Source organism: Blennius ocellaris (genome assembly GCF_963422515.1).
Source record: "Blennius ocellaris genome assembly, chromosome: 15".
In the NCBI taxonomy this organism is placed as follows: domain Eukaryota; kingdom Metazoa; phylum Chordata; class Actinopteri; order Blenniiformes; family Blenniidae; genus Blennius; species Blennius ocellaris.
In genome coordinates this window covers 21,085,342-21,111,424 of record NC_137664.1, presented here as the reverse complement: position 1 = coordinate 21,111,424, position 26,083 = coordinate 21,085,342, and the positions used below count along the sequence as shown (strand labels likewise).

The 26,083-nt window shown below is 44.2% G+C and overlaps 2 protein-coding genes across 5 annotated transcripts in view; one reads left to right on the top strand and one right to left on the bottom strand.

Moving 5' to 3' along the window:
• Positions 1–2,668: 2,668 nt before the first annotated feature.
• Positions 2,669–18,525, bottom strand: lrsam1 (leucine rich repeat and sterile alpha motif containing 1). 4 transcript variants are annotated; one of them, XM_080510246.1, is made up of 25 exons: positions 18,352–18,525; positions 17,317–17,426; positions 16,297–16,353; positions 16,134–16,178; positions 15,487–15,564; positions 15,272–15,340; positions 15,091–15,175; positions 14,850–14,971; positions 13,778–13,868; positions 13,470–13,579; positions 13,268–13,297; positions 11,801–11,923; positions 11,312–11,451; positions 9,754–9,798; positions 9,171–9,241; positions 8,733–8,832; positions 8,530–8,617; positions 8,348–8,422; positions 7,922–8,002; positions 7,158–7,253; positions 6,757–6,987; positions 6,557–6,623; positions 6,254–6,471; positions 5,345–5,515; positions 2,669–4,376 (listed from the first exon to the last, which is right to left on the bottom strand). In XM_080510246.1, exons 2-24 carry the CDS (start codon positions 17,386–17,388, stop codon positions 5,393–5,395), a joined length of 2,217 nt encoding a protein of 738 aa, XP_080366372.1. In that variant the 5' UTR covers positions 17,389–17,426; positions 18,352–18,525; the 3' UTR covers positions 2,669–4,376; positions 5,345–5,392. The 4 variants fall into 4 exon arrangements, with proteins under 4 accessions (XP_080366372.1, XP_080366371.1, XP_080366370.1 ...); XM_080510245.1 differs by having other exon boundaries at positions 2,669–5,515; positions 17,317–17,429; XM_080510244.1 differs by having other exon boundaries at positions 2,669–5,515.
• A 4,448-nt stretch (positions 18,526–22,973) lies between these two features.
• The window catches only part of LOC308140477 (gamma-glutamyl hydrolase-like), a gene marked incomplete at both ends in the record, with an annotated part of 27,840 nt that continues 24,730 nt past the window's right edge, over positions 22,974–26,083 (top strand). The window contains 5 exons of the mRNA XM_080510292.1: positions 22,974–22,984; positions 23,038–23,116; positions 23,893–24,042; positions 24,569–24,756; positions 25,041–25,225. Coding sequence (XP_080366418.1) covers positions 22,974–22,984; positions 23,038–23,116; positions 23,893–24,042; positions 24,569–24,756; positions 25,041–25,225 — 613 coding nt within the window. The remainder of the gene's footprint in view (positions 22,985–23,037; positions 23,117–23,892; positions 24,043–24,568; positions 24,757–25,040; positions 25,226–26,083) is intronic.

Sequence of the window (26,083 nt, the reverse complement as noted above, 5' to 3'; positions counted from 1 at the left end):
TCAGGGCTGAAACTGCACAGAAACGGGAGGTAAGACACACGTGGCTCTCGGGCCGAAAAGGAGTGACTGATGAAACTCCAAGTGACAACAAAGAAAATACTATATGTAAAGCGTTTTCACAGGCGCATGTTGGGGTGTTTCACTCAGTCACAACATGTCCAACACAGAGACACGGATGAGCGAACACAAAACACAGTGATGTCAAATCCGACAAAAAAGTAGGAACATCTGGTAAAAATAACGGATCATTATAAACTTATTCAACAATCGATACACCTAAATATATTAAATATTAAAAATCGCAGACATTCATCCTTTCACAATATATACATTTATTGCATCATTATAATGGAATAGATCAGAACTTTATATGTTAGTAATCACTGTGAGACTAGTGGATCTCTGGTGTTTGGACGTGATCCCATAAACAGCTGCAATAAATTGTACAAATGATCAGAAACCTTTGTCAAAATATAAAACAGTCTTTACGAAACCTTTACGATGATCACTAAATAAGTTCAGACTTTAAATCAGAAGTAATGACAGAGCTGTTATGGGTAAACAACTTAATCGTCCTAACAAAGGATTGTAGGGTTTAGATGTCCTCATACATTTAATTTGTGATATTTTTCCTCCACTCGTGGTTCAGTTTGTATCTCAGGATGTAAAACCACCAAGTGTGACTGAATGGTTCACTAACAGAGCTCTGGGGTTCATTTTAACCTCACAGAGATATATTTTACAGAGGAATAGCTCTTTCCTAAAGACACGGTGACACTGAACAGTAAATATTACAGATTAAGTCAAACAATATTGAACCGTTTGTTACTAAAATGTTATTTCCTCACCTTAGCTTGCACTGACTGCTGCTAGCGGGCTAGCGGGTAGCGACCAGACCTTCCTGGTTTCTTATGAATAAACGGGATGTTCAGTTTAAAGCCAAGGAGGTGAGACACTCTGGAGACACTCACCACTTCTGTCCTCGTCCCCCAGCTGCTGTCCTCGTCCAGCAAGGTCAGGAAGAGGGAGAAAACTCTGTTTAAGTTTAATTTGACTCGAGGATGGAGAGAGCGGATTCTCACTTTCCCCCTGAATGCAACACGTCACCGTAGCTGCTCTCTGATTGGCTAATACGCCCAATGATGCGTTCAGTGAACCAAAAGAAAAGTGTGGAGATCTCAGAGAGATTTCCCGAATCTGATTCTTCTGATATACAGTATATACACAGTATATATAGATAAACTGGGCATATATAGACATAGAAATAAGTTGACATATAAGTATATAAGTAAACATATAGACTTATGGAAGTGTACATATATGTGAATGTAAAGAAGTATATATAGGTGGACATGTAGACATGCTGGAGAGAAGGGAATATTTAAACACATAGGTGTCGTGGTTGGATAACTTGTCAGAAGGCTTTTCTTTCTGTGTGAATTTTGCATGGACTTTCCTCCCACGGTCCCAAAACATGAAATGAACGTGAACAAAATTAGAATATATGACGGATTCCCCACCTGTCCAGGTGTGACCCGCTCTCACCTGCAACACCGTCCAACGTCTCTGTGGAGTTTCCATGTTTTTCACTGGTAACACATTGTGAAGTTCATATAGTGAAGACAAAGTAAGCAAACTTTAGCTATGTTTTCTAAGTAACTATGCTTTTAATACATACAATACTGTATATTGACATTAAACGGACTAACATGTATTTAATAAATTCAGGATATGTACATTGTGAAATAGGAAAGTAAATTTTTCTAGAATCCTGCGAATTTATCTCTTTCATGTGTATGTATTTCTATTTTATTTAAAGGAAATGTTTATTTTCTTAATTATTGCAAAACAGTACATCTGGTTTTGCAGTGTTATTTGAGCTTTGTTTGTAATTATATGTTTCTTGACTCATCAGATACTTGAATATTAAATAGTTAAACAAGCATGACGGAATCACACAAAAAAATCTATATTAATGCTCAACCATAAACCTTGTATCTATTCAAAGAGTTAGGAAACATTTTCCGGCACAAATTTAAAAGAGTACTGCTTCAACAGTAACACAAACAATATGTCAGACAAGTAAATATCAAGCCTCAGTTTCAGGATGTGTGAAAACACTAAACTATTGTGATGACTCATTTAAAACACAAAAACAACAAGAAAATTGTTTCGGTTTCTCTCCTGTGGTTCCTCTCAGTGGTCACGAGCATGTATGGGGAAAAAAAAATCTATATTATGAGACTTTGGATTTGAGATAAAACCTTCCTGAAGTTGCACATTAATGGAAAAGCTCTTGTTCGGACCCGTTCCTTCATTCCATGATTTATATTCACCAAAACACTTGTGCTGTAATTCAGAGCATCTCTATGAAAACATTATACTTCCAGCACACTACATTGTTGACAAGTTTTATTAAAGGCTTCTACTTGTCTATACAGCCTGCAACATGCATTTATTTAGACCCTGCATCAATTAATTACATTGATCAAAAATATCAGTAATTTAACTTTTTTTTAAAAATCAGACTTCATTTTTAACCGACCTCACGATCCAAAAAATGCAAAGTGTATGAAACCATTTCTCAAACACATTTATATATCAGTGTTCTATGTACATTTCAGTCCTTCTCCAAGTGTTTCAGTGACAATAACTCAAGAGACTGAGCGGCGGGAAGTGACAGCGTGTATTTTTCTTTCACGTGAAACATCGACGTTACAGCGACTCGGCGGCACAAGGCGTTGCTATGTGGTTAAAGAGGTGATGACGACATGCGGGGGGAGTTAAGAGCACTTGGTGGAGGCAGAGCAGCATTAGTGATGACTGCAGACGCGCAGGCCATGAAAGTTAGTTCAACAACACTTTATAATAGTACGTTAAAAGGCTTTGATTCTGAATCTGTGGACGCTGCGAGGCGGCGTTACGACACAGCTGTACCTGAAATCAGCTTCCTTTTTAAACCTCCCAAAGATATGACAAAATAATAATTAAAAAAAAAAAAAAAAAAGATTTAATGAAGCAGAACAGAAGTGGAGGAATCCTGTGAAATATTTGAGTCCTGAAGCTGAAGGTCTGCTTCACTTCCTGGGAGGACGAGTGATGAAGAATCATTATTGCACTTCCCTCGTACGTTGGCCTTTCTGAAATAAGATTCAATATATTCCCTATATTTACGTTTCCCTCAGCAGACTCCTCGCTCTGCTCCTGATATCCCAGGAAAAGCCGTGAACATCCATCGATGAGATGAACGTGTCTGACGTGTTTACAACAATGAACTTCATCCTGAGAGAATAAAAGCACATTGAACCCAATTGTATCAAAACCTTTAAAGGCCTAGTGAAATGTAAAACACTACTTTGCAAAAAACGATAGTTGGGGTTCTACTTATAAGGTTCCTCCGACTCTGCCCCACCACTGTTGTCGCACAACAAAGTTATTTGAATTTTGAATCTCCAGCCGAGGAAGTCGGGGGAATCCTTCTTCTTCGTGGGCGTGACGTCAAGAGTTGTGCAGATCTCCATCTGTTGTGTTTATATCGGCTTGTTTCCCTCTTAAATATCCAAGTTTTAACAGTGTTTTGAAGTTATAGTCGGCGTTTTATGAGCCTTGACGAAAGATTGAGCCTGGAAGAGACCGAGAGAGGAGAAAAGGAGCACGGGCGGCAGGAGCCGCTAGCGGCTAGCTCAGGCGGCTAGCAGGAGCCGCTAGCTCGGGCGGCTAGTAGACGATCAAGTAATACCTGGACTCATCTTCGGTGATTCTGCGCAGTGGGAAAAGCACTTCGACATGATCCAGGAAGCCGGTCGTTCTGCCAAAAGTCAGGAGCCTCAAAGCCTCAAAGGTGAAAACTGGCGGCTGCTGAGGTGAGGAGACGAGGACGAATGGAGGACGAAGCGTCTTCTGCTTCCTCTAACATGTTCCAGACGGGGTCACCGATGGCAGAACCACCTTCTGTGTCTTCTTCATCAATCACTGGGTTTAAGATGCCCGATGATGATGAAATATGGTTAAATTCAGCCTCTTCGTGGTCAAAACTCTGATCCTCCATAATGTAAACACAACATGGGCGTGTGCACAACTCGTGATGTCACTCTGTTATTGTCAGAAGCTCCGCCCAGCAGCGGAAATAGCGCCGTTTATCGGCTATTTTCTCGCAGATTGCCGTGTTTTAACATTTTACCCTTGGACCAGTTAGCATAAAAATGATCCTAGAAGCGACAGCCAGAGTGTTTTGGGGGTCGAACTTTCATTTCAGTAGGACTTTAAGTTGTTGGTGTTTTCCCACAAGAGTTGATCACATGAGGTGAAATCCAGTGAAGGTATGAAGACGACGGCAGGCGAAGACAGACAAGCTGGAGAACGATCCGAAGAACGAGCTGACGAAAGATGGAAAAGAACAAGCTGAAGAAATAGTGGAGGAACAAGCCCAAGAACGAACGGACGATCGAGCTGAAGAACGATCTGAGGAGGAGCGGGAGACCGGGGCGATAATGGCAGCCGGCACTGACGACAACAAAGCCGTTAACAATCATTCCATATTATATATTTCGGTCTGCGATATCATGTTAGACTTTGGTTAGTGGTGCAGAGAGTGGTCAAAACAGGGGTGTCAAACGTTCCGGCTCAGGGGCCCAGACCCGGCCGCAAGAGTCCAACCTGGAACGTAGAAAAATACAAAAAACTCCCAAGACTAGAAATAAAGTTCCTGTTTCGGGCCGTTACAGACGACATGGTGGGAGGGGAAAGAAAAAAAAAAAAGTGAGACGCGGTACAATAAAGAAAGCTAAATGACCATAAACAGGTAAAACAAACGCAGGTACAGTTTACAGATGTTCCTGAACACCTCTCATGCGGTTACATACGCTAGCATCAAAAGTCTCTCAAACATTAAACATTAAGAATTTAAAAAAACATATATAAAAGTGCACCAAATGTGAACCTGCCCAGATTGTACTCGTGTTTTCTTGCATGGGGATTAAAGGAAACCGTCGATTTGTCAATATGAACAGATTGTTCCGTGGCCCCTGGAGAGACGGAGTTTGACACCCCCGCAGGAAGAGAACAGGCTTCCAGCAGAAAGGCACACGTCAGTGGAAGAATACTACTAAGGCAGAGAACAGTCCTGTACGCAGTGAGTGTTGGCTCTGTTATACGTTTACAATAAATAAGAAGAATCTATCAAATACAACCAGCTCTGAAATGGGAGACGGGAACACCGAGGACAAGTATATATATATATATATATGACAGTTGGGTGAACGGGAGAAAGTGGCTCAGCGCTTCAGAAGCCTCAAGACAATGACGGGGGGGGGGGGGGGGGTCATGCATGAATAGTGGTGTGGACCTGTGGAGGCTCCCAGGCGTGGAGCCGCTGCAGCCCGGGCGGCGGCTCCTAGGTGTGGTACAGGCGTATCCGCTGGCTCGTGCTGCTGCGGCACAGCGGGCAGTTCTGCAGGGCGTCGCTGCAGATCTGACAGCAGCACACGTGACCACACGGCAGGAAGATGACCTGAGCCTGCACGCAGCCACAGAAGAAGAAGAAGAATGGTTGGTGACACACGAATCTCAAGGCGCGACATGGAGCAGCTAAGAAGAAACCACCGTTCCTCCTTTTGTGACATAGGCCTGTGTTTTTCAACCTTTTTTGAGGCAAGGCACACTTTTTTTGTTTGGAAAAATCTGGAGGCACACCACCACCCGAACATGTTAAAATGTTAAACTCTGTGGCCTCTATTAACAATATAAAGTCATTCTCATCAAAGTTTTATCAACAGGAATCAAGTAAATACAGAAAAAATTATATTTCCCAACTTCTTTTTTTTAATTTTGACTCCCTCAGTGTGAAACCTGGACCTGATGGATGAAGAGCTGAGATCCTGGTTCACATTCTTCCTTTTCAAAAACTTCTCCATCACTGTCACTGACACAGTACTTTGATACAAGATGGGAGCAGGAGGTGGTGGAGATTAACCAGACTGACGTCTGTCAGTTTCCATTTCAATGGCAAAGTTCTGTGCTGCCATCTAGTGGTGAAGAGTATTTATACACGATTACTCAACAACACACTGCTCTCACAGCTGACAGCGGCTCTGAGAGCAAATGTTTTTTAGAAAAACATGTGAAATTGGATAATTTCCCACGGCACACCTGACTATATCTCGCGGAAACACCAGTGTGCCGCGGCACAGTGGTTGAAAAACACTGACATAGATTATGGTAAAAGAACGAGGTGGGAGGGGTCAGCAGGTCTTACCACGGTCTCCATGCATACCACGCACTCCGAGCCGCCCGGACCCTCCACGGGGGTGGGGCATGACGGGGTGACGGGGGTGCCGGGGGTGCCGGGGGTGAGCGGGGGGCTGGGGTACTGGATGTCTGCGGCGTGGGGGAGCAGCGGGGGGGTGGAGGGGGACGGCGCCGTGGGGAAGACGTCTTCTGGCTCGTCCTGCTCCGCGTCCTTACAAGCTCCTGCTGCAGGAGACAAACGGCTCAGCATGCTGATGGACAACAACAGGTGTGTGTGTGTGTGTGTGTGTGTGTGTGTGTGTGTGTGTACCTTCTGGCAGACGTTCCCGGGCCCAGTTCAGGAGGGCCTTCTGGATCCCGATTTCATTAATGCCGAGCTGAAAGTACAGACATGACAACTTGCTTCCACTCAGTTCCACGTGGACATTTCCTCACCTTCACACCTGGGTGGAACCCCGTGTCCCGCCTTTCGCCTCAGCCGAGAAATGTCTGGGTTAAAGTAAGACACACCTTCTTGAGGTCGGAGGAGGTCATGTGGCGCAGGGCCTCGGTGGTGACCCGGTGGTGGGCCAGCACGGGCAGGTAGTGCTGCGCCGACAGCTTGCACAGCAGGTGGACCAGCTCCTTCTCCACGCCGGCCTCCTGCATCCGCAGCGACAGAGGCTTGGCGTCCAGCAGCCTCTGGTACTGGATCATCCAGTAGTTCTGCTGGTTGGACTCCGACTTCAGTTCCATCTCCACCTGGGGGAAGTCATCAGCTTTGAACTCTTTGTCCGGCTGACGAGGCCAGAGGTAGTACAGTTCCATCAAGGAGGTCAACATGTCAGCTATTCCTAAGCATCTTTACTGAAAACAACAAAGCCTTTGTCGGCACGGAAACGTCTGGGCGTTCGGTTGTGTCGCTTCCTCACCAGAACCTGTCGCAGCTCCTGCTCTCTCTGGTTTCTCTGCTTCAGCAGCTGCTGCAGCAGGTCGCCCAGGGCGGTGCGCTGCTCCACCAGCACCTCCTACACACACACACACACACACACACACACACACACACACACACACACACACACACACACACACACACACACACACACACACACACACACACACACACACACACACACACACACACACACACACACACACACACACACACACACACACACACACACACAACTCAGGACAAGGACAAACTCCAACCCGGGACCAAGTTATGGAAGATTCGCTGTGAGCGACCAACAACTACCAATTAGCGAAAGACACCCAACAAATTCATACATGTAGTGTTTTTTTTTTTTTTTTTACATCTCATACTTTGCTTTAAATTTATTACCTATCATATCAATGTATTTTTTTTTTAAATCCCATTCGCTTTATCGTCCCTCATCTCGTCAAATCTAAACATCTACACGCATACAAACTGACACTAACATGCATGTAATATATACATATTTGTAGAAAAACACAGTGCGGTAAATGGGAGCGATGTGGGCGGAGTCGGTGATGAAAAGCTGTCATGTCTGGTGATTTTCAGTGCAAAAAGCCTCCGCGAGACAAAACAAGAGCCGTGACATTCCCGTGGCGGGAGTAATGGCATGAGAAGAACCAATGGAAATGGCTGGAGTATCAGGAATAATAATTAAAAAAATGTGGGGAGGCAACAAAAGGAGGCAATGACACCCACCTGCAGGTTCTCAGCATCCAGATTGCGTCTTTTAATCTCCAGTTTAGTCAGCTGCATTAATTCGCCCTCTATGAGCTTGATCTGAGGACAGCGGAGAAGCAGACATGAAGCCAGCAGAGGGAGGAGGAGACATGCTGCTGAACATGAGCTCTGAGACAGTGGGATGAAGGGGGGGGGGGGGGGGGTTTGTCTGATGATACAGCACAGGATCCTCGGTCTCAGTAAAAAAAAAAAGAATAAGAAACCTGTTAGTGTGAGTAAAATGGGTTCAATGAATGAGATCATGGGCTGTGGGAGGAGGGGGAACAGAAAAGTGACAGTGATGCCTGGACATTCACCACTGGGATTCTCTCATGGCAGCGACTTGCTTGCTGCTGCTGACGTACGGTGACGTGACCACACACACACCCACACACACACACACACCTGGTTGCGGATGTAGCCGTGCACGGCGTCTTTCTGCAGCTGCAGAGCCTGAAAAGCGGCTTTCTGCATCTCCTCCTGCAAAGAAACAGCGCAGAGTGACGGTGAGACAAGGTCAGGGGGCTGATCTCAACAGTACGACTCTCACACACACACACACACACACACACACCAGCGCCACCCACCTCCTGTAAGATCTGGGCTATGGCTTTAGATTTGTCCAAAACCTGAAGGGACAACATCCTGTCAAACTTCCTGTCCATGGTCTCCATGCTGTTACAGAAAAAACAACACAAGTGGTCAATGCATGTTTTTTTGTGGCGTTATTGTACTTTTTTTATTGCCTTTTTCTCTAGTGTGTGTGTGTGTGTGTGTGTGTGTGCGCGACCTCCTGCAGGCCTCAGACACCAGGCTCCTCCTCCGACAGTCGCTGGCCTCCTGCAGGAGGTTCATGGCGTTGCCGTCTGACAACATCTTCTGCATGGCCGCTAAACACACAGGAAGAGAGCGGCGGAGGAGAAGAGTTGAGGAGAAATTAAATGTTTATGCAAAAGGGGGAAAGAAAATAAAATGGCACAACCATTTGTTCCTATTGATTGGAGAGGCCATGCCTCCATATCAAATACTGCTATTATATGATGATGATGATGATGATGATTTTCTAATTATAGCAGAGAGAGAGGGAAAACATGGAGTGGAATCCATTCCTTTATATTTCATTTTCACTTGTGATGTTCCTTCCTTTGTGTTGCTGCTCTTTCTTTCTTTTTCTTTCTTTCTTTTTGGATCAAAAAGTGTTTATAGCAGAATATGAGTACAGACTGACCCGCCACCTCCCTCTTCCTCAGTGAGTTGGTTTCTTCCTGAGTGATGGCCGTCAGGTGCTCCATACGGATCCTGAAGAGGAAGAGCACACATGAGCACACATACACACACACACACACACTTGAGTGTCTCACCCAGATTTCAGGAACATCTGAACACTTTCGTCCTTCTTCAGAAACTCTCAAAAACTTTTTAACGAACAAGAAATCGGTCCTTTAATTAACCAGTATAATTCTATTCTTTGTTCCAAAAATGAAAACTTGTCTGATCCTCACCAACTGCAGAAACAGCTTCTCCGCAGGGTGTGGTATAATGGAGCTGCAGTAGGATTTGCTCACCACTTCACTCCCAGCGCTAATGGCTTCACATTAGTGTTGAAAGGAAATACAATCTGTGTGCACCAAATGATGATGGGCTTATAAAATCAACCTCAGTTATTTTCTCAGTCAAGCACATTATTTGTTCTTGGAAAGTTGTAGTCAAGTTTTTTTTTCCCTCGTTCTTGAGTGCAGCCTCATTTTCTTTGGTTAAAGTGCTCGTTAAATCCCCGTGGCTGAGTGCAGTGTTGGTGCCTCTCCACTCACCGGTCCTCCTCCATAGCCTGAAGGAACTCTGCACTCTTCTTCTGCCTGCAGACAAACACACACACACACACAGAGCTGGGTATCGACACACACACACACTCTGATATGTAACACGCATTTCAGGTGATCAGATCACGTGGAGGATTGTGTTACTCCCTCGACGTCACGTCCGCTAAATGGGCCGACGCACAGTTTTGCTTTTTTGGGGGGATTATTAAAGAATCAGAATAATTGAACAGTAGAACAAACAAAGATAGTAACTATTCATCTTAAATACAACTAACAAAAAACATCTCCATTGTGGAAGAACTGCTTTATGACATTTGCCAAAAAAAAAGCCGTTTAAAATTATGCCTAGTTGGCTTTCAATTAATATTTATGAATATTTGTGTTCAGAAATCATTAGGCGGGCCGTGCATTTCAGAGTCAATCCAACCCTCATTAACTTTTGTATGGCTACAAAAACCACGTTACTGCAGAAATGCAGTATAAAAAGCCTTTGCTCACTCATGTAGCCAGAATAAATAACTTTACCAAGTTCATCTCACCTTCTGCTGCAGCTGCATTGAAAAAAGCAGCTGCTTTCCCCGAAACCTCCGGGTGTCGACAAACGCCCGCTTGTAATATAATTCCAAATAATATAATCCTGACTCCTGGTATGGAGTGTGTAGTGAGCAAAGGGAAATTGCACTGTGCTCTCGGAGCGCTGCGGTGCATTCCGTGACCTCTTGAAAAAATTGTTTTGACAATAACTCTGCAACCAAGTGACTTTATCTTCCCTTTGAGTCATTGTAGGTTGACAAAACCGCTGTTAAATAAAGAGGAGTAAATCATAGGGATTTGATCAGAATCAAGCCTGCTTCCATTGGTAAACTGGTAAATTGGAGTGTTAAATATTCGCTCACTGTCGTCTAAATCTTTACTTGTAAATGACTAATGTCTATTTTCTCTGTTAAAAGCACCAAGAGATGACTGTGTTGTATTTGGTGCTGTATAAATAAAGTTGAATTGAATTGAATTTATTAAGACAAACCTAAGAACAAAACAAAAACAAAACGTAACACATCTAACAATGAATATAAAATTAGAAGAGGAGCACCCGAGGATATTATACAGATAAACAAAAATAGATGTGTACCGTGAGTTAAACAAACGAGGGAATTACAACAGACGGTATTCAGATATAAGGAAACAAAGTTTTCAGTCATGAGGGTTCCACCGCCCAGGCCCGCTGTGAGGCATCGTGTCTCTGCACACCTCCAGCCAGGACGTCCTTGTTCTTTCCCACAGTTTCTCTGGACACTTTTAAAGACTGTTCGACTGCTAAACAGTGCACAAGATTGTGTTTCGGTATTCCATGTTTCCCTGCGACAAATCCACACTGGTCACACTGCAACAGCCTCCGTGGTCGGAAGAATCTCTGAGCACCTGGGAACGTCTGAGTCAAACCCTTGGAGCTCACAATCTTCAGGGGGTCGCCACTTGTGATGGGATCACCCCGAATGCATGTTGACGCCAAGTCTGAACGGCCGGAACACACACACACACACACACACACCTGTTGTTGTCCATCAGCATGCTGCTGATTCGGCTGCTGATGTTGTCCTCGGCCTGTCGGACTTTCTCCAGCACCAGCAGCCGGCCGGCCTCCTGAGCTCTCTGCTGCTGGCTGAAGCCCAGATCCACTCGCTCCTGCTCCTACACACACACACACACACACACACACACACACACACACACACACACACACACACACACACACACACACACACACACACACACACACACACACACACACACACACACACACACACACACACACACACACACACACAGACACAGTGAGTCTTGACAGATGCTGTCGTGGCTCCTCGTCACCACACGGAGCTCAGACATCAGGTGACGCGTGTCACTTTATTACTGGTCTGTATTAAATAAGAATCATTTCAGAATGTTGCGCAATAATACAATTTTTATCCGTAAGTATTCGTAAGAATCTGTTCAAGAGACAAACGTTAATAGAAGGAAAGACGGGGAGACGGAGCACCTGTCGGACTGAGTTGAGGACGTTCTCCTTGTAGGACGAGTTGATGAGCAGGAGCTGTGTGTGCTCCCTGTGCTTCTCCTCCAGGTGGCGCTCAAAGGCCAGCTTCTCCTGCTGCTTCTGCTCCTGAAGGACAGAGACACCAGGAGACATGTCCCGGGTTCACGTCTCCATTTGCTGCAGCCCAAGCAACAGCGTCTCCTGCTGGCCTCCACCAGAGCACACTGAACTCTACTCACTGGTTTCTAGCACCAGAATGAACAAAGGACTGTTACAACACATTGGAGGCCGTAAACAAATACACATGACAAAACAACACAGAAGCAGGTTTACGTCAACAGTTTGCATGTAGAGGCAATAAGAATCACCAATATTCAGGACATGGCCTCTTAAAGTATTGATTATTAATGAAGAGAAGTAATTCAGATAGAAGGGGGGCTGGAGAAGCAAGTTGTTCTCCCTCTCTGCTCGGAAAGCAAATATACACTATTGGAATTATTACTAATTATTTATTAATATTACCGTTGTGCTGATCAGTAATAGCATTTTAATTTATTAGCTTTTATTTCCTTTATCATATTAATATTTGAGAACTTAATAAAACTTTAAAAAAAAAAAATTCTGCAATTCCTTTTTTTTCCTTTAGGTTTATTTCAAAGTATTCTTTTTAAATGAATTCAAAGCATTCTAAAATGCTTTGAAAGATGTATTGATGTGTTGTTTGAATATATACCTGCTATAACTGTCATTTTAAGTAAAGCAGCCCCAAACCACATTCATTTTCTAAAAGGGACTAATGAAGCTTCTACTTGTGTTTGTTTCCAAGTATGTTAATAAAAGAGCCTTAATAAGTGTCTCTCTCTTCACTGGCTGCTTAAAAGTACAATTACTTTCATCACTGGGGGCGTCTCTCAATCTAAAGAAGGCAAGATTGTTGTAATGTGCTTTTTAAACGCACTGCATTTAAATGAAGTTAACATTGGCTGAAATCAAACTTCTCACCAGACACATCGTTTCATTGTATTTTCAAATAGAGATATACCATACTGTACCATACTGTATTGACGCTGACATGTTTCACTATAGGTATTAGTAAACTTGAGTGTGTTTATAAATCTAAAAACAATCATCTCAATAATACTCTCCATTTATTAAATACAATTAATGAAACAGAAAGCAGATACTTTTTCAGTAGAAGTCTGAACTGTGACTTCCTATTTTCTTGAAGAACATGTGATAAACTGGTAACTGGTATAAACTAGTTATCTAATATTTCCTATTATTCTCTCCATCTCATCGAGTGTCAGTGAAGAGCAGGATCACTGGTCTAGTGGAGTGATATGGAGCAGGTGGTCACAACTTTCTGAGTGGAAAACCTCAGAACATGCAGAGTTTTTCCCCCCCTCACCCCCCCAGAATGGCCTTCGGGAAAAAAACACAACATGTGTGACTGTGAGGAAGAGCACAAACCTTCCTCTTCTCGTAGTCGCTGAACCTGTTCTGCAACAGAGAGGAAAGACTGAATGAGGATTTCTTCATGTTTCACATCAGTTACTCTCATGATATTAACGCGTGCGTGCGTGCGTGCGTGCGTGCGTGCGTGCGTGCGTGCGTGCGTGCGTGCGTGCATGTGTTAATATCATGTGTGTGTGTGTGTGTGTGTGTGTGCTACCTGCCAGGCCTCCTCCAGACCGTCCACACAGTCGTCGTCCTGTCTGCCGCGGTCGCTCTCCAGCACAGGAAGCAGGTACTGCGACGGAGGGCAGTACTCTTCTCCCAGCTCTGGAAGTCAGAAAAGAAGAAGAGGATCTCTCAACGCCAGAAAACCATCGACGGCTGATGAAATCAGGACTCCGTGTCTGAATTCACTTCACTGTATTTGTCCCGCCCTTCACTCAGGCTGTACCAGAATATTCACAGTAAATACGTGCGATCCCACGGTCGCTACGGAAACCAAGGAGTTGTCAAGCAGAACGGTACCGGAGCAGAAGAAGCGCTGGATGCTCTCGGTTCCTTCTGCACACACGGACGCAGGCGGGTACGTCATCATGGCGGCGTCCAGAGTGAAACTCTGTCAACGGCACAGAGACACGGTCTGTCATCAACACGCTGAACCGGAGAGCTGACGATCAGAGAGCTGCACCGGGGACTGGCTGGTTCTCGTTTGGAGGATGCTGGTGGAGACCTTGAGAATTGCTCTGCTGGAATCCTTCAGAACAATTTCTTCTCTGGTGTAGAGAAGCCCCAGTGTAAAGTAAACAACGCCACTCTGAGTCCTCATGGTCTCCTGCTTTTAGCTTGGTCTGCGCTCACTGGGTCCTTCATTTCACTTTACTGGTAATTGTGAAGATAAAGAATCCCTGAAGCTCATCTGCTGGTTACTTATGAACACTCTGTTGTGAAGAACGTCTGTGGACACTGTGACTCAACAGAACAGCCCACCAGGAACATGATCACCGTTATAGTTTCCTCCTCCACTGACTCAGAAGTCTTCAATTGACTTGATTTAAATGGCGACAAGCAGAATACGGCCACGTCTTGGCATTATGCATTGACACTGAACCCCTAGAATTCCCCAGTCATTTTGAAATGAGCCAGAGAGGCGACAGCGGAAAGGGACGAAGTCAGAAAGAAACCAGAAGAACTCAACTAAAACAAGCGACATGTGACTGTCTCCAGTACGCCAGTTACATATTTATCTGACTGGATAAATATGTAACACGTCATTATTTAAAGCACTTCAGTAAGTCTTTAGCAATCCGCACATTGCAAGTGTTGATAACAGTATAACCGGTGAACTTGTGATTCATCGTGCACAATGGACACTTAATACAACATTGATCATATTTATATGATATATAATATGATATATATAGATTAATTATATTTAAGTTTTATTTTACATCTCATTCTTGTATTTCATTATGTCAGAACAATGAAATCAAATGAATTAAAACTTCCTGGGTCCAGAAAACAAGGTGAGAAACCATCAAGTTGAACTTGTTCCAGCAATGAAAGTAAAATGTAAAAGGACATAACAAAAGGTGCAGACCTCTAAGGTGCGTATGTAGGCCAGGGCTTTGGGAAGCTGCTGGATGTTGTTGTCACTCAGGTCCAAAGTCCTCAGGCTGCTCAGGGAGCCCAGGGAGGAGGGCAGCTCGCTCAGAGAGTTCCCTGAACACACACACACACACACACACACACACACACACACACACACACACACACACACACACACAGGGTGTCATGTACCTTCTCCACCCGTACACCGTCACACACAGGAAACCCGGTACCTTTCAGATTGAGGGTCTGCAGGAGCCGCAGGTCCCCGATGGACTCCGGCAGGGCCGTCAAACGGTTCTTCTCCACATTGAGGATCTGAGGGACGGAGAGCACAGGGTGTTTGACCAATCCAAACGCCTCGTGCTCCGCGTGGAGGGGGGGGGGGGGGGGGCGCTCAGACGGTGGCCTCACCTGCAGGGTGGCCAGCTTCCCGATGTCCTCGGGCAGCGCGGCCAGTTTGTTCTCGTGCAGGTCCAAAACCTGCAGACACACAAGACACAGTGTCGTCGACGTGTGTGGACATTAAAATACCCTGTTGGCCAGAGACACAATCATTTGACCGCGCCGCGAGAGACACGTGGTCTTTGAGTCCCTTGGCTTCTGTGGCTGCAATGTGCCAGCTTCACCTTTAAGGTGGACAGAGTGCAGACGTCACATCCTTTGGGCAGCAGAGTCCTCAGCTCGTTGTTATGGAGGATGAAGACCTGAGGCAGACACACTGAGTGTTTACTCTGCAGCAAATATTCAACAAGTGTCAGAAATGCAACAACAGTTGTTGGTAAACACCAGAACCTTGTGATGCTCTAGTTTATAAGCTGCGAAATCTTTATTTAAAACGTGTTTTTGCCGGTTCGGGCGCATTTATTTGCCTTTCGAATCAGAAGAATCATCTCTTTGGAGCATAAAGGCGACTTCACTTATTGAAGGTTTTTAAGGTTTCAGGAAGTTTCTGAAAGAGTCTGAATACAATGCTAAAAGCTAAACGCTAACCTTCAGAGAACTGCAGAGAGCAAAGAGCCTCCAATTTTACAGATACAATGTATTTCAGCACAGTGTTCAAAATACTTCAGTCATAATGTGCTAAATGTTGATGACTTTTCTTTATCCTTACTAATCTTATTTGAAATGAGAACAGATTTATGTTTGATTTACACACTTTATAGTGCTTCACGCTGCTCTCATCGTTGGAAACATGATGTCACAGACCAACACAAAGGCTCCAGACAGAGATCAGGAGCACATTGAGTCCAGGGTGTGTGTTGCACTCTTTTACCTTCTTCTGCAGCACTTTGCAGATGGAAAAGGCACTGGATGGGACCTGCAGCAGAACAAACCACACAGGAGATGTCTTCACTCTCGGTATCAGGTCGACGGTACAAGCAGAGTTTCCCTCCACGCCGAGGAACCAATGAGGCTCGCAACTGCTGCGTACTGACCTCAGACAGCTCGCAGGCCGAGATGTCCAGGATGTCGTCTGCACCTGCTTCCTTGGACTGAAAGAAGAATTCCAAAAATCGTTAACAATTTGGGTTGTAATATTCTTCTTCTTTTTTTTTGTTTGGTCACTTGTGAAATTATGGAGTGGAAAAAAGTGCTGCTCCAATGAGGAAATCAGAAATCAAACCCTATATCAGAGGTCTCACACTGGGATCCTGGAGGGCTGCAGCCCTGCATGTTTTCCATGTCTCCATTCTGTAACACACCTGAAGGTCCAGATGGTTCATCACCACATTCAGCACAGAGCCAGATAACGAGCCACTCATTGCAATCAGCCGAGTTGAAGCAGGGAGACATGGAAAACATGCAGGGCTGCGTCCCTCCAGGATCTGAGTGTCTCATCAGGGGTTCAGCCAATCCCAATCAAGGCAGCCCCTCCCTTTGAACCTCCCACAATTACGCAGCTCTGCTCTGGCACACATAGATATAAAACACTAGAAGCCTCAGGGCGCTGGCGGTGACGTGCCTATAGCGCCTCCATCTTGGGAAGGTCACCTGCTCCTGAGAAACAAACAGATCTTTTGGACCACGGAGACCCGTGTGAAAGTGTTGAAAAGCTGGATAATAGGAGATCCTTAACTTCTGTTGGCCTTTGCCTGTGTCCAACTGCAACTGGCAGATGAGTTTGTTGGATCTTAACATCATCAGCAACAGCAGAAAAGGAATTAGAGCATCTGATATGTGGACAGGCTCTCTCAGACTGACAGAAAGTGGCAATAATATGGCATAATATGTGACGCTCATAAAAGTAGCTCCCACTGAAAACCCTCTTGGGAAGAATATGTTTTCACAGGGAGCTGCCGATCCCTGATTTGCCCGTTATGAGCGGTTGTTTGATTCCATGGAGAAGATAGTATATATAAAAGACATGTGAAACAACTTGGAGGCTGACAGATGAGTCACACAGGGCAATAAAGGTAAATTATAACCCAGATGACACAGGGAGGCAGTGGTCTTACCCTGCACAGCTGGTACTCCAGCCTCTTTCTACAGTCCCCACTGGGCTTCTTCTTCTTGAAGAACAGAGGCATCCTGAGTGTGGCCAGCGGCTGCCCCCTGCGGTTCTGACCTGCTGGACAAGCATCATTCAGACAGAGAGCCAACGATCACGCTGACTGCTGAACGCACAGCCGATTAAACGCTTCATCTGGGCACAACATGACATTGCAGAATCAACAGAATTCAGTCTCATCTGACTCACGAGAAACAGAAAAACAATATTTTAACCTCTAAACGATCTTCGGTTCTTGGGGAGAAGATGATGAGTTTAACAAACAACAGTAAATGATGAGGTCTGACATCTAAAACCACAACAACTGACTGAAAAGGACAGAAATGACTCTGCACAGTAGAGACAACGCATAACATGTAATGTATGAGTGTCATACAGACCACAGAACAAAACAGCCTGTTACTAGGTCTAATAATAATAATAATAATAATAATAATAATAATAATAATAATAATAATAATAGGACAGTAATCTCTGCGCCTCGCCCCTTAAAGAGGTAGGCACAATAATAACTGTATCCATAACAAAAGCATGTATTCCTCAATCTAACATCCATCTATACATACAGTGTTTATTCTCTGTTTATTTTCAGACAGGATACATGGAGCGGAGGCCCTGTGTGTGTGTGTGTGTGTGTGTGTGTGTGTGTGTGTGTGTGTGTGTGTGTGTGTGTGTGTGTGTGTGTGTGTGTGTGTGTGTGTGTGTGTGTGTGTGTGTGCGTGCGTGTGGGTGTGTGTATGTTTACAGTAAATGACGTAGCGAACATTACCTAGCCTAATTAAGCAGTGATGTTTCCAAGCAACAAACCTACGAGTATTTATTTGTGACAGCACACGGTAATAGCATCGGCTTCCTAATAGTAATGACACGATAACAGCATCAGTTCCCCAACAATAATAACTCGGTAATGTCCCCGCTGAGACACTTTGTGGATATTATATGCTAACCACTGAGCCTAGCATAGGAGACGCACAACACTCACAAAGCTCCGCTTTCCTCAAACACGGAAGATGTGAAAAGGCGACTCCAGACGTTTGCAAACGAAGAAGCCCAGGTAGTCTGTAGAGTGATTTGTCCACCTGAATGTTAACTTGATTAGTAAAACCGAAATAAAAGAGTATTATTCCCTATGTGAGCCCATCACTAACATAACAGCTCTCTTCTTCTGCCCGTCAAGGAACCTTCAGACTCGCTGCAACCAGGTGTGCGGCTCACAGCGCCCCCTGCAGGAACGCTTCATCACTACAAGCTGCAGCTTGTAGAAAAACACCTTCCAATCATGCGGCCCTGCCTTACATCACAATACACATCATTAACACTCGCTTCTTTACGACCTTTCAGTTTAACTCTGTTTAGCTCATGAATATAAACATCAATGCCATTGCCAATTCTTTTCAATCCAATTCTTTATCAATTCTCCTAATGATTCCTGTGCAATGTTTTTACAGTCTTGTGCAAAAGGTACAATTTAATTTTTTCCAAACATGAAGCTTGAATACAATGTTTTGTCCCTTTGTAATTTGTCCCTTAAAAAATAACAGTCAAAAGTGTATTTGCCTTTATCGGATGCCCCCGGGATTTTACACTTCTATGAATTTTGCGTCGTTGACAAGCTGACCCTTTCTGGGAGGTCGGAGACTGGAGAGAAATGTGGAAGTGACGGACGAAGAGGAACGTGTTCTCTCGGTCCACAGTTACTGCTGTGTTTTCATATTGTGTTGGGGCTTTTTTTGAGCAGATTTTCAACACAGCATGATCTAATACATAGACACACAGTAGACATACTGTCATAGAAGGTTTATATTATGGTGTGAAAACTAGAGGCATAGTGAAGGATACACTAGCATATGTCCACGCTGTAGGCTCGTTGGTCGTGGTGTCGATACTCAAAGATTGGGAATCGATCCGATACCAAGTACATACAGAGCCAGTATCGCCCATACCGATCCCATACCCATACTTTTTAACATTCAAGGTTAATGCATCATCAAACGGATAAATCGGGATAAACTTTCACGACTTAAAATTTTTTTAAAGATACTTCTTTTGCTTTATTGATTAGTTAAAACCGAGGACAGAATTAGTTGTTAGATAAACAGAAAATACTTTATCATAATAAAAATGTTTGTTCATTGAACAAAGTAGAACAAAATCCTTTGACTCCTCTACTTCCTCCATTTTCTATCTATCTATCTATCTATCTATCTATCTATCTATCTATCTATCTATCTATCTATCTATCTATCTATCTATCTATCTATCTACCAGTATATATCCATCTTTCTACCAGTATCTATCTATATATCTTCCGGTATCTATCAATCTAACTAGATAATGATTAATAATTTATAATCAATTACTAATTAGTTATTATCAATACAATTGATATAATTATATATATACACACATATATCTACAAACTCTTGAAATATTAACATTTTTGTAAATTGGTTAACAATTAAGAATAAAATGTTATTAAAATGGCAGAAATATAAATAACAAGTATTATATTAAGTAGTAAATAATAATAAGACTTCGCAGTAACAAATAATTAATGTTTTATTTTTTATTTTATTGACGGTCCTGTTGCAACGGACCCTTAATTAACTGATTGACGTTTATACTGAAGATGCTACATGTTAGCATTCCTGCTAGCATTCAGCCTCTCAGGAGCCATTGGTGCAGCATGGAGATCAGCGGAGCCACTTTTCCACACTTGGGTCCCAGAGAAACGAGCGAAAACAGAAAGGAGGCATCACTAATCAGGGTAAGTGTTTACAGAGCAACTTTACACACTTTCTTTTTAGTTGTTTTATCAATTCATGTCACTTAATCGTGATGTTGCTCCATATTCACCTGAGATCGTGTTGTTTATGAATTATGCTTTATGCGTTTAGTTGCACTCACACTTTATTGACGTTTCACACTGTAAAACTGATGCTGTAAGTTCAAAAATCCTTCAAATCGGTCACTCTATCGAATAAGAATCATTAGTTTGAGGCTACAAATCCAATGAAGGCTTGACCGCTGGCTGCTGAAGCTGACCTGTGACAGGCTGGACCTCGTGTCCATGACAACAGCATAAACGCCTGCCGTTTTACTCTACTTTCTCAATGTTACTGGTCATTTATTCATACTTTTCCACTATTATTGTTATTATTACACACATATATGTGTCATCTCTCTCAGACACACTTTTCGAATATGTACATGTTGTCCAGAAGTGATACTAGTCAACACCGAACAGCAGTCACGTTCAAAACTACTTCAGAAATGTTCAAATTATGTTTAATCTCCTTTGTTATCGATGTCTAAACACTCAGCTACATCTGTCTATAAAAGGTGGAGTACAAATTGAGCATTTAGAAAGTTTTGTGCTGCATTATGGCAGCGTGTGAGCACTTTTACAAACATTGAGATCAGAAGTGATCAGGGTGGATTGTTGACGTGTTTCTGGGCCTGTGAGCAGGTTGAACTCTCATAAAGTGTTTAAAGTTTTAGCCTAAATACATGATTGGAAGTGAAAACAGAGAGCGGAGCCGTCAATAATCAGAGGAAGTTTATACACAGTTTTTTCCGACTTATCTGATTAAGTCTCGTCAGTTTAAATGAAGCTGTATGCTGTAAATTACACTCACAGCTTGTTTTGTTGCATTTCTGTATATTTTAATCATTTATCTTCCATTGAATTATCTTGTATCATTAGTTGTTGTTACATCTATTGAATTGTGGTTGATGTTCATTAGAAATATTACCAGTTGTGTTTATATATACTGCTGTGAAATCATGAATTCAGTCATTTCTGATGTTAAGAACTATTAGTTCCAGTGTTTCTATCATTATTCTTGTAACATGTTTGGCTTTAAAGTGACTGTGAACCTCCTTCTAATATCCAACGCTTTTTCCATCTCTAGAATGGAGTCCAGTTCGGTCCAGTTTCCTGAGCGAGAGCGAGAGCCTCTGGTGGAGTAAGTGGTTACACATTCTGTTATTTTTAAATCATGCTGTATTCTTTAAGTGACCCTTAGTTTAGAGTCTCCAGTTTACATGTCTGAGACGTTTTGACACTGAAAAACTGCAAATACATCCAAGTTTTAACTAAGGGAGTGGGAAAAGAAACATTTAAGACAGTGCGTTTTTGCCCAGCCTTAGTTGTTGTTACAGCTATTGAATTGTGGTTTATGTTTCTTCATATATACTTCTGTGAAATCATCAATTCAATCTTTTGTGACGTTACTTTAAGGCGACCTTCGGGAGGTCACCGATCGGCCAGAAAGAGGCTACGGTTGTGGAGGGAAGCACCAGAGTCCTCCTCACAAGGCGAGGGACCGCCACCAACTAAAAGGAGAAGGCTAGCGTTCGCTGCAGAACTTGGCTCAACCTCATCTTGCAGCACTGGTGCAAAGGTTGCTCCCTCCTCCGGTCACCTCCTGCCCTCTGCACCGGACAAACCTCAGGTTAGGACACCCACACTCACCCCTCTGAACACTTGGTGTTCAATTAGCAAATATGACCAAAACAAATGCGTTTACCAATTGTTCAAACTGAAATACAAGCTAACAGCTCTCATAGGAAGTCATTCTACACGGCTGAAAACCTCCTATTGTGAAGAGAACCCTGTTAAAATGCTTTGATGCCAGAAGAAGGGAGCTGACAGAAACATGGCACAGCTCCCAGTTGGGAATCTCCTGGTTTATAACCAAACACTTTGCTGTCCGAGAATAGGAGGATAATAAACAACCTGGTCTTCATGTTTCATGGTGTGCTTGGCCGTTGCCACGCCCTCAAATGGTGCTATGGGTCAGTCATCATATAGTTTTGATGAGGACTGGATCCCTGGTACAACTTGTCAAGCCATGTTATACTACACTTCCTGTTTTTACATGACACTTCCTGTTACATGGTGAAAACGTGAATATTTGGCCACGCATAATATCAGAGTGATACGCTTTGCTCAATAATTCCTTTTCAATCACCACGACCATGTTTAGGTCAATTGGAATTACCACCCGGGACGACTTTGCTTTAGAAAATTACATTTGGTCCGAGATTGGTGAAAATCCAGTATATGTTTCAAAATTGTGGACTTCCTGTTGACTTTTCGGCACGTGTGTAAGAGACTCTTGTTTTGTGCGTCTTGCAATGTTACATACGTATGGCGATTATCACAGCTCTGGGTGAAACGTGGTTCTGGGGCTGCGTTTTGAGGATTTTGCAGGTGGTGCATTGAGCCAGTCATGTGTGATTCCTCCAAATTATCACATTTTTCGTCGGGCCTGATGATTAATTCACAGGATAATGTGAATGTGAATGTCAGTAATAAACTCTTGGGTTTCAACAGGATCCTCCAGCACTTTCAGGGCTGGAACCCTAAATATCAGAGAAAATAATATTAGTGTGTGTCTTTTTCCAGACGGCCACAGACCTCCTAAAGTCCTGGCGACAACCAGAGACTGGTCTGGAAGCTAAAAGGTGAGTCACCCACCATCATTGTATTCTTTGATATCCACAGTGTGATTTATGAAGAAAGTTGTGATTGAGGAGCACGTAAGCTGAACTGAGGCCTGCAAACAATTACATATTTATAATAAACGTGTGGCCAAGATGAACTCCGTGTAATCCTCACCACTAACCAGCGGCCTGTGTTGTGTGTTTGTGTCACATCCAGCCACACAGACACCCGCCGCCCTGCTCCACCCAGCCGGCCCCCGTCCTCCCTCAGCAGGTCGCTGCTCATTAACTTTGAGGTACTAATCTTTACACAACTACTGCAAACACACGGCCCGGATATTCTAGGAAGACGTAGAAATCATAGACACGCCTGTGCAACCCAATGCAGCCGAACTGCTTGGATGTCAATTGTACCTTTTTTTGTTCGATTCTTCCTCAAATACTTTATCAGGGTTCATAGTTAAAGGAGCCGTGGCTCTGGACTCATTTTCAATGAGGAGTTCATGATGTAATGTGTGGTTTTTGTTGTTTTTCTCTCAATGTGAAGGCAAAATGATCTACTAAATAGAACCTGAGAAAATAAATATCAAGATGATATCAGTAGGATTAACTACATACTACCACTACTGCTACTGCCACATCATACTGGACTTATTACACTCCAATCAGGAATGGCTGATAAAGACAGTATGAGGTCAAAGCTTTCACATATTTTTAACAAGAATGGAAAGCAAGATACATGGAGAGAGAGCAGAAATACCAGCATTTTGATTTATTCAAGGTTTTAATAATGTTCCTCTGCAGTTTTTGAATAATGGAGTTGATGTTTTTGTTCGGATTCGAAACTGTTTATGAGCTCAAAACTGCTAAATGTTGCACAGTCTTCCCTGAGATGTGTTCAATGACCTGTCTCAGCTCATACGGTGTTTTGTTTGGTCACTAGTGCTTGTTTTACCACTGTGTGGAACACTAATGTGGTTTGAATCAAGATGAACACATGGATTAGTGAATGTTCACAATTGAAATGTTGCTCCTGCGTGTGAGTACGAATCCTTTCGTTGTGTGCTCTCAGGAGTCCATGCTGAAGGGCAGATTTCCCCCGTCTGGCCAGATAGAAGGAGTCACAGCGCTGATCAGTGTCAGTCACGGGAAATACTTCCAGCTGCCAGTGAAGGTCACCAAGTACGACCTGTGTGACCACGGCCGCCCTGCTCCCTACCTGGTCAGTCTGTGCTTTGTCTGCAAGACACTGTGTGTGTGTGTGTGTGTGTGTGTGTGTGTGTGTGTGTGTGTGTGTGTGTGTGTGTGTGTGTGTGTGTGTGTGTGTGTGTGTGTGTGTGTGTGTCTCAACATGCACAGTGAAGCTCAAGGATCAATTCAGTGGCGCGCAACAACTTGTAACGATACACATTCAAATGCAAACTTACAGAGCCAAATGTTTGAAACCTGCATTGGGTAGTTGGTTTTCCCACCTCTTTTTATTTCAGCAGTGGACATGATGCATCTGTCCAGGATGAGATTGAACATCACAGGAATAAACTGTCCCTCTAACGGGAATTAAAGCTCCTTCATCAGCAGACCAGACACAGAAATCCTTCATTGAAAACACAAGTGAAGCATCACAAGCTCCATATTTGTAAAATCCCAATGTTGTATTTCTATAGCACAACTTCATTGAAGATGACATACAGTTTGACATTATGAGCTTCATTTCTTTGGCACCATGCTGACTAGTTTTTCCCCCTCAGGTGTTGCTGAATCCACAAAAAAACGTGGAGAAGGTCTTCTTGGTGCCCTACGACCTGAGTGACATGCCTTCTGGTCACATGACCTTCCTGCGCCACCGCAGCTTCCTGGTGGCTGTGGAGGACGGGAAGAGGGACGCGTCTCCAGGGGCCAACAGCAACCGAATCCTCCACTCCCTGATTCATCTCAGGTACTACTGACAGTTCACAGGGCTGTGGTGCTCAGTACATGATGTAAAAATTCAATGCTTTCCTCAACATCTCCACAATAATACAGTCGCTGACAAATGTCAAAGCCACGAATGTTGATTTCATCAGCAGACGTCTATTGAGTTCCAATAAAAGATACAGTCTTGTGGTGGACGTGACAATCAAAACTTGGAATGTGTTTTTAAACTGACATGTGTGACATCATGTTGTTGTGCTCCTTTACCTAAAGTCCCTAACGAACATCTTTGGTTCTTTTGATGCTCAGATTCCAGCGCTCCACATCTGGGAGGCTCTCCTTGCACCACGGTGTTCGGCTGCTGTACCGTAACAGGTCTACCAAGGTGCACACGGGGGGCAAGTACAAGCTGGAATCGTCCACCGAGGGGCCAAGAAACCCCGACTACTGCCCCTGTGTGGGACCCCGTCTGACCTCTCAGTGTTGGGAAGGAGGTGAAGGAGGTGAAGGAGGTGAAGGAGGTGAAGGAGGTGACGGAGGTGAAGGAGGTGACGGAGGTGAAGGAGGTGAGGTGTTTCAACTGAGAGGAGGAGCATCTTGTCATGCCTGCTCCTCTGGACTCTCATAAGACGGTTCTGCCCAGTCCAGTTCTACCGAGTCCAGTTCTGACTAGTCCAGTTCTGACTAGTCCAGCTCTGCCCCGTCCAGTTCTGCCCAGTCCAGTTCTGCCCGGTCCAGTTCTGCCCGGTCCAGTTCTGCCCAGTCCAGATCTTCCCAGTCCAGTTCTGACTAGCCCAGTTCTACCCAGTCCAGTTCTGCCCAGTCCAGTTCTGACCAGTCCAGGTCTACCCAGTCCAGTTCTGCCCAGTCCAGTTCTACCCAGTCCAGTTCTGCCGAGTCCAGTTCTGCCCAGTCCAGTTCTACCCAGTCCAGTTCTGCCCAGTCCAGTTCTGCCCAGTCCAGGTCTACCCAGTCCAGTTCTGCCCAGTCCAGGTCTACCCAGTCCAGTTCTGCCGAGTCCAGTTCTGCCCAGTCCAGTTCTGCCGAGTCCAGTTCTGCCGAGTCCAGTTCTACCCAGTCCAGTTCTGCCCAGTCCAGTTCTGACTAGTCCAGTTCTGCCCAGTCCAGTTCTGCCCAGTCCAGTTCTGCCCGGTCCAGGTCTACCCAGTCCAGTTCTGCCGAGTCCAGTTCTGCCCAGTCCAGGTCTACCCAGTCCAGTTCTGCCGAGTCCAGTTCTGCCCAGTCCAGTTCTGCCGAGTCCAGTTCTGCCGAGTCCAGTTCTGCCCAGTCCAGTTCTGCCCGGTCCAGGTCTACCCAGGCCAGTTCTACCCAGTCCAGTTCTGCCGAGTCCA

Coding starts and splice junctions, on each gene's coding strand:
- lrsam1 (XM_080510245.1), bottom strand. CDS start 17,388: ATGCCTCTGTTCTTCAAGAAGAAGAAGCCCAGTGGGGACTGTAGAAAG. Junction 15,565..16,133: donor GCAAAGTGCTGCAGAAGAAG/GTAAAAGAGTGC, acceptor TGTCTGCCTCAG/GTCTTCATCCTCCATAACAA. Junction 13,869..14,849: donor CCTACATACGCACCTTAGAG/GTCTGCACCTTT, acceptor TGCCGTTGACAG/AGTTTCACTCTGGACGCCGC.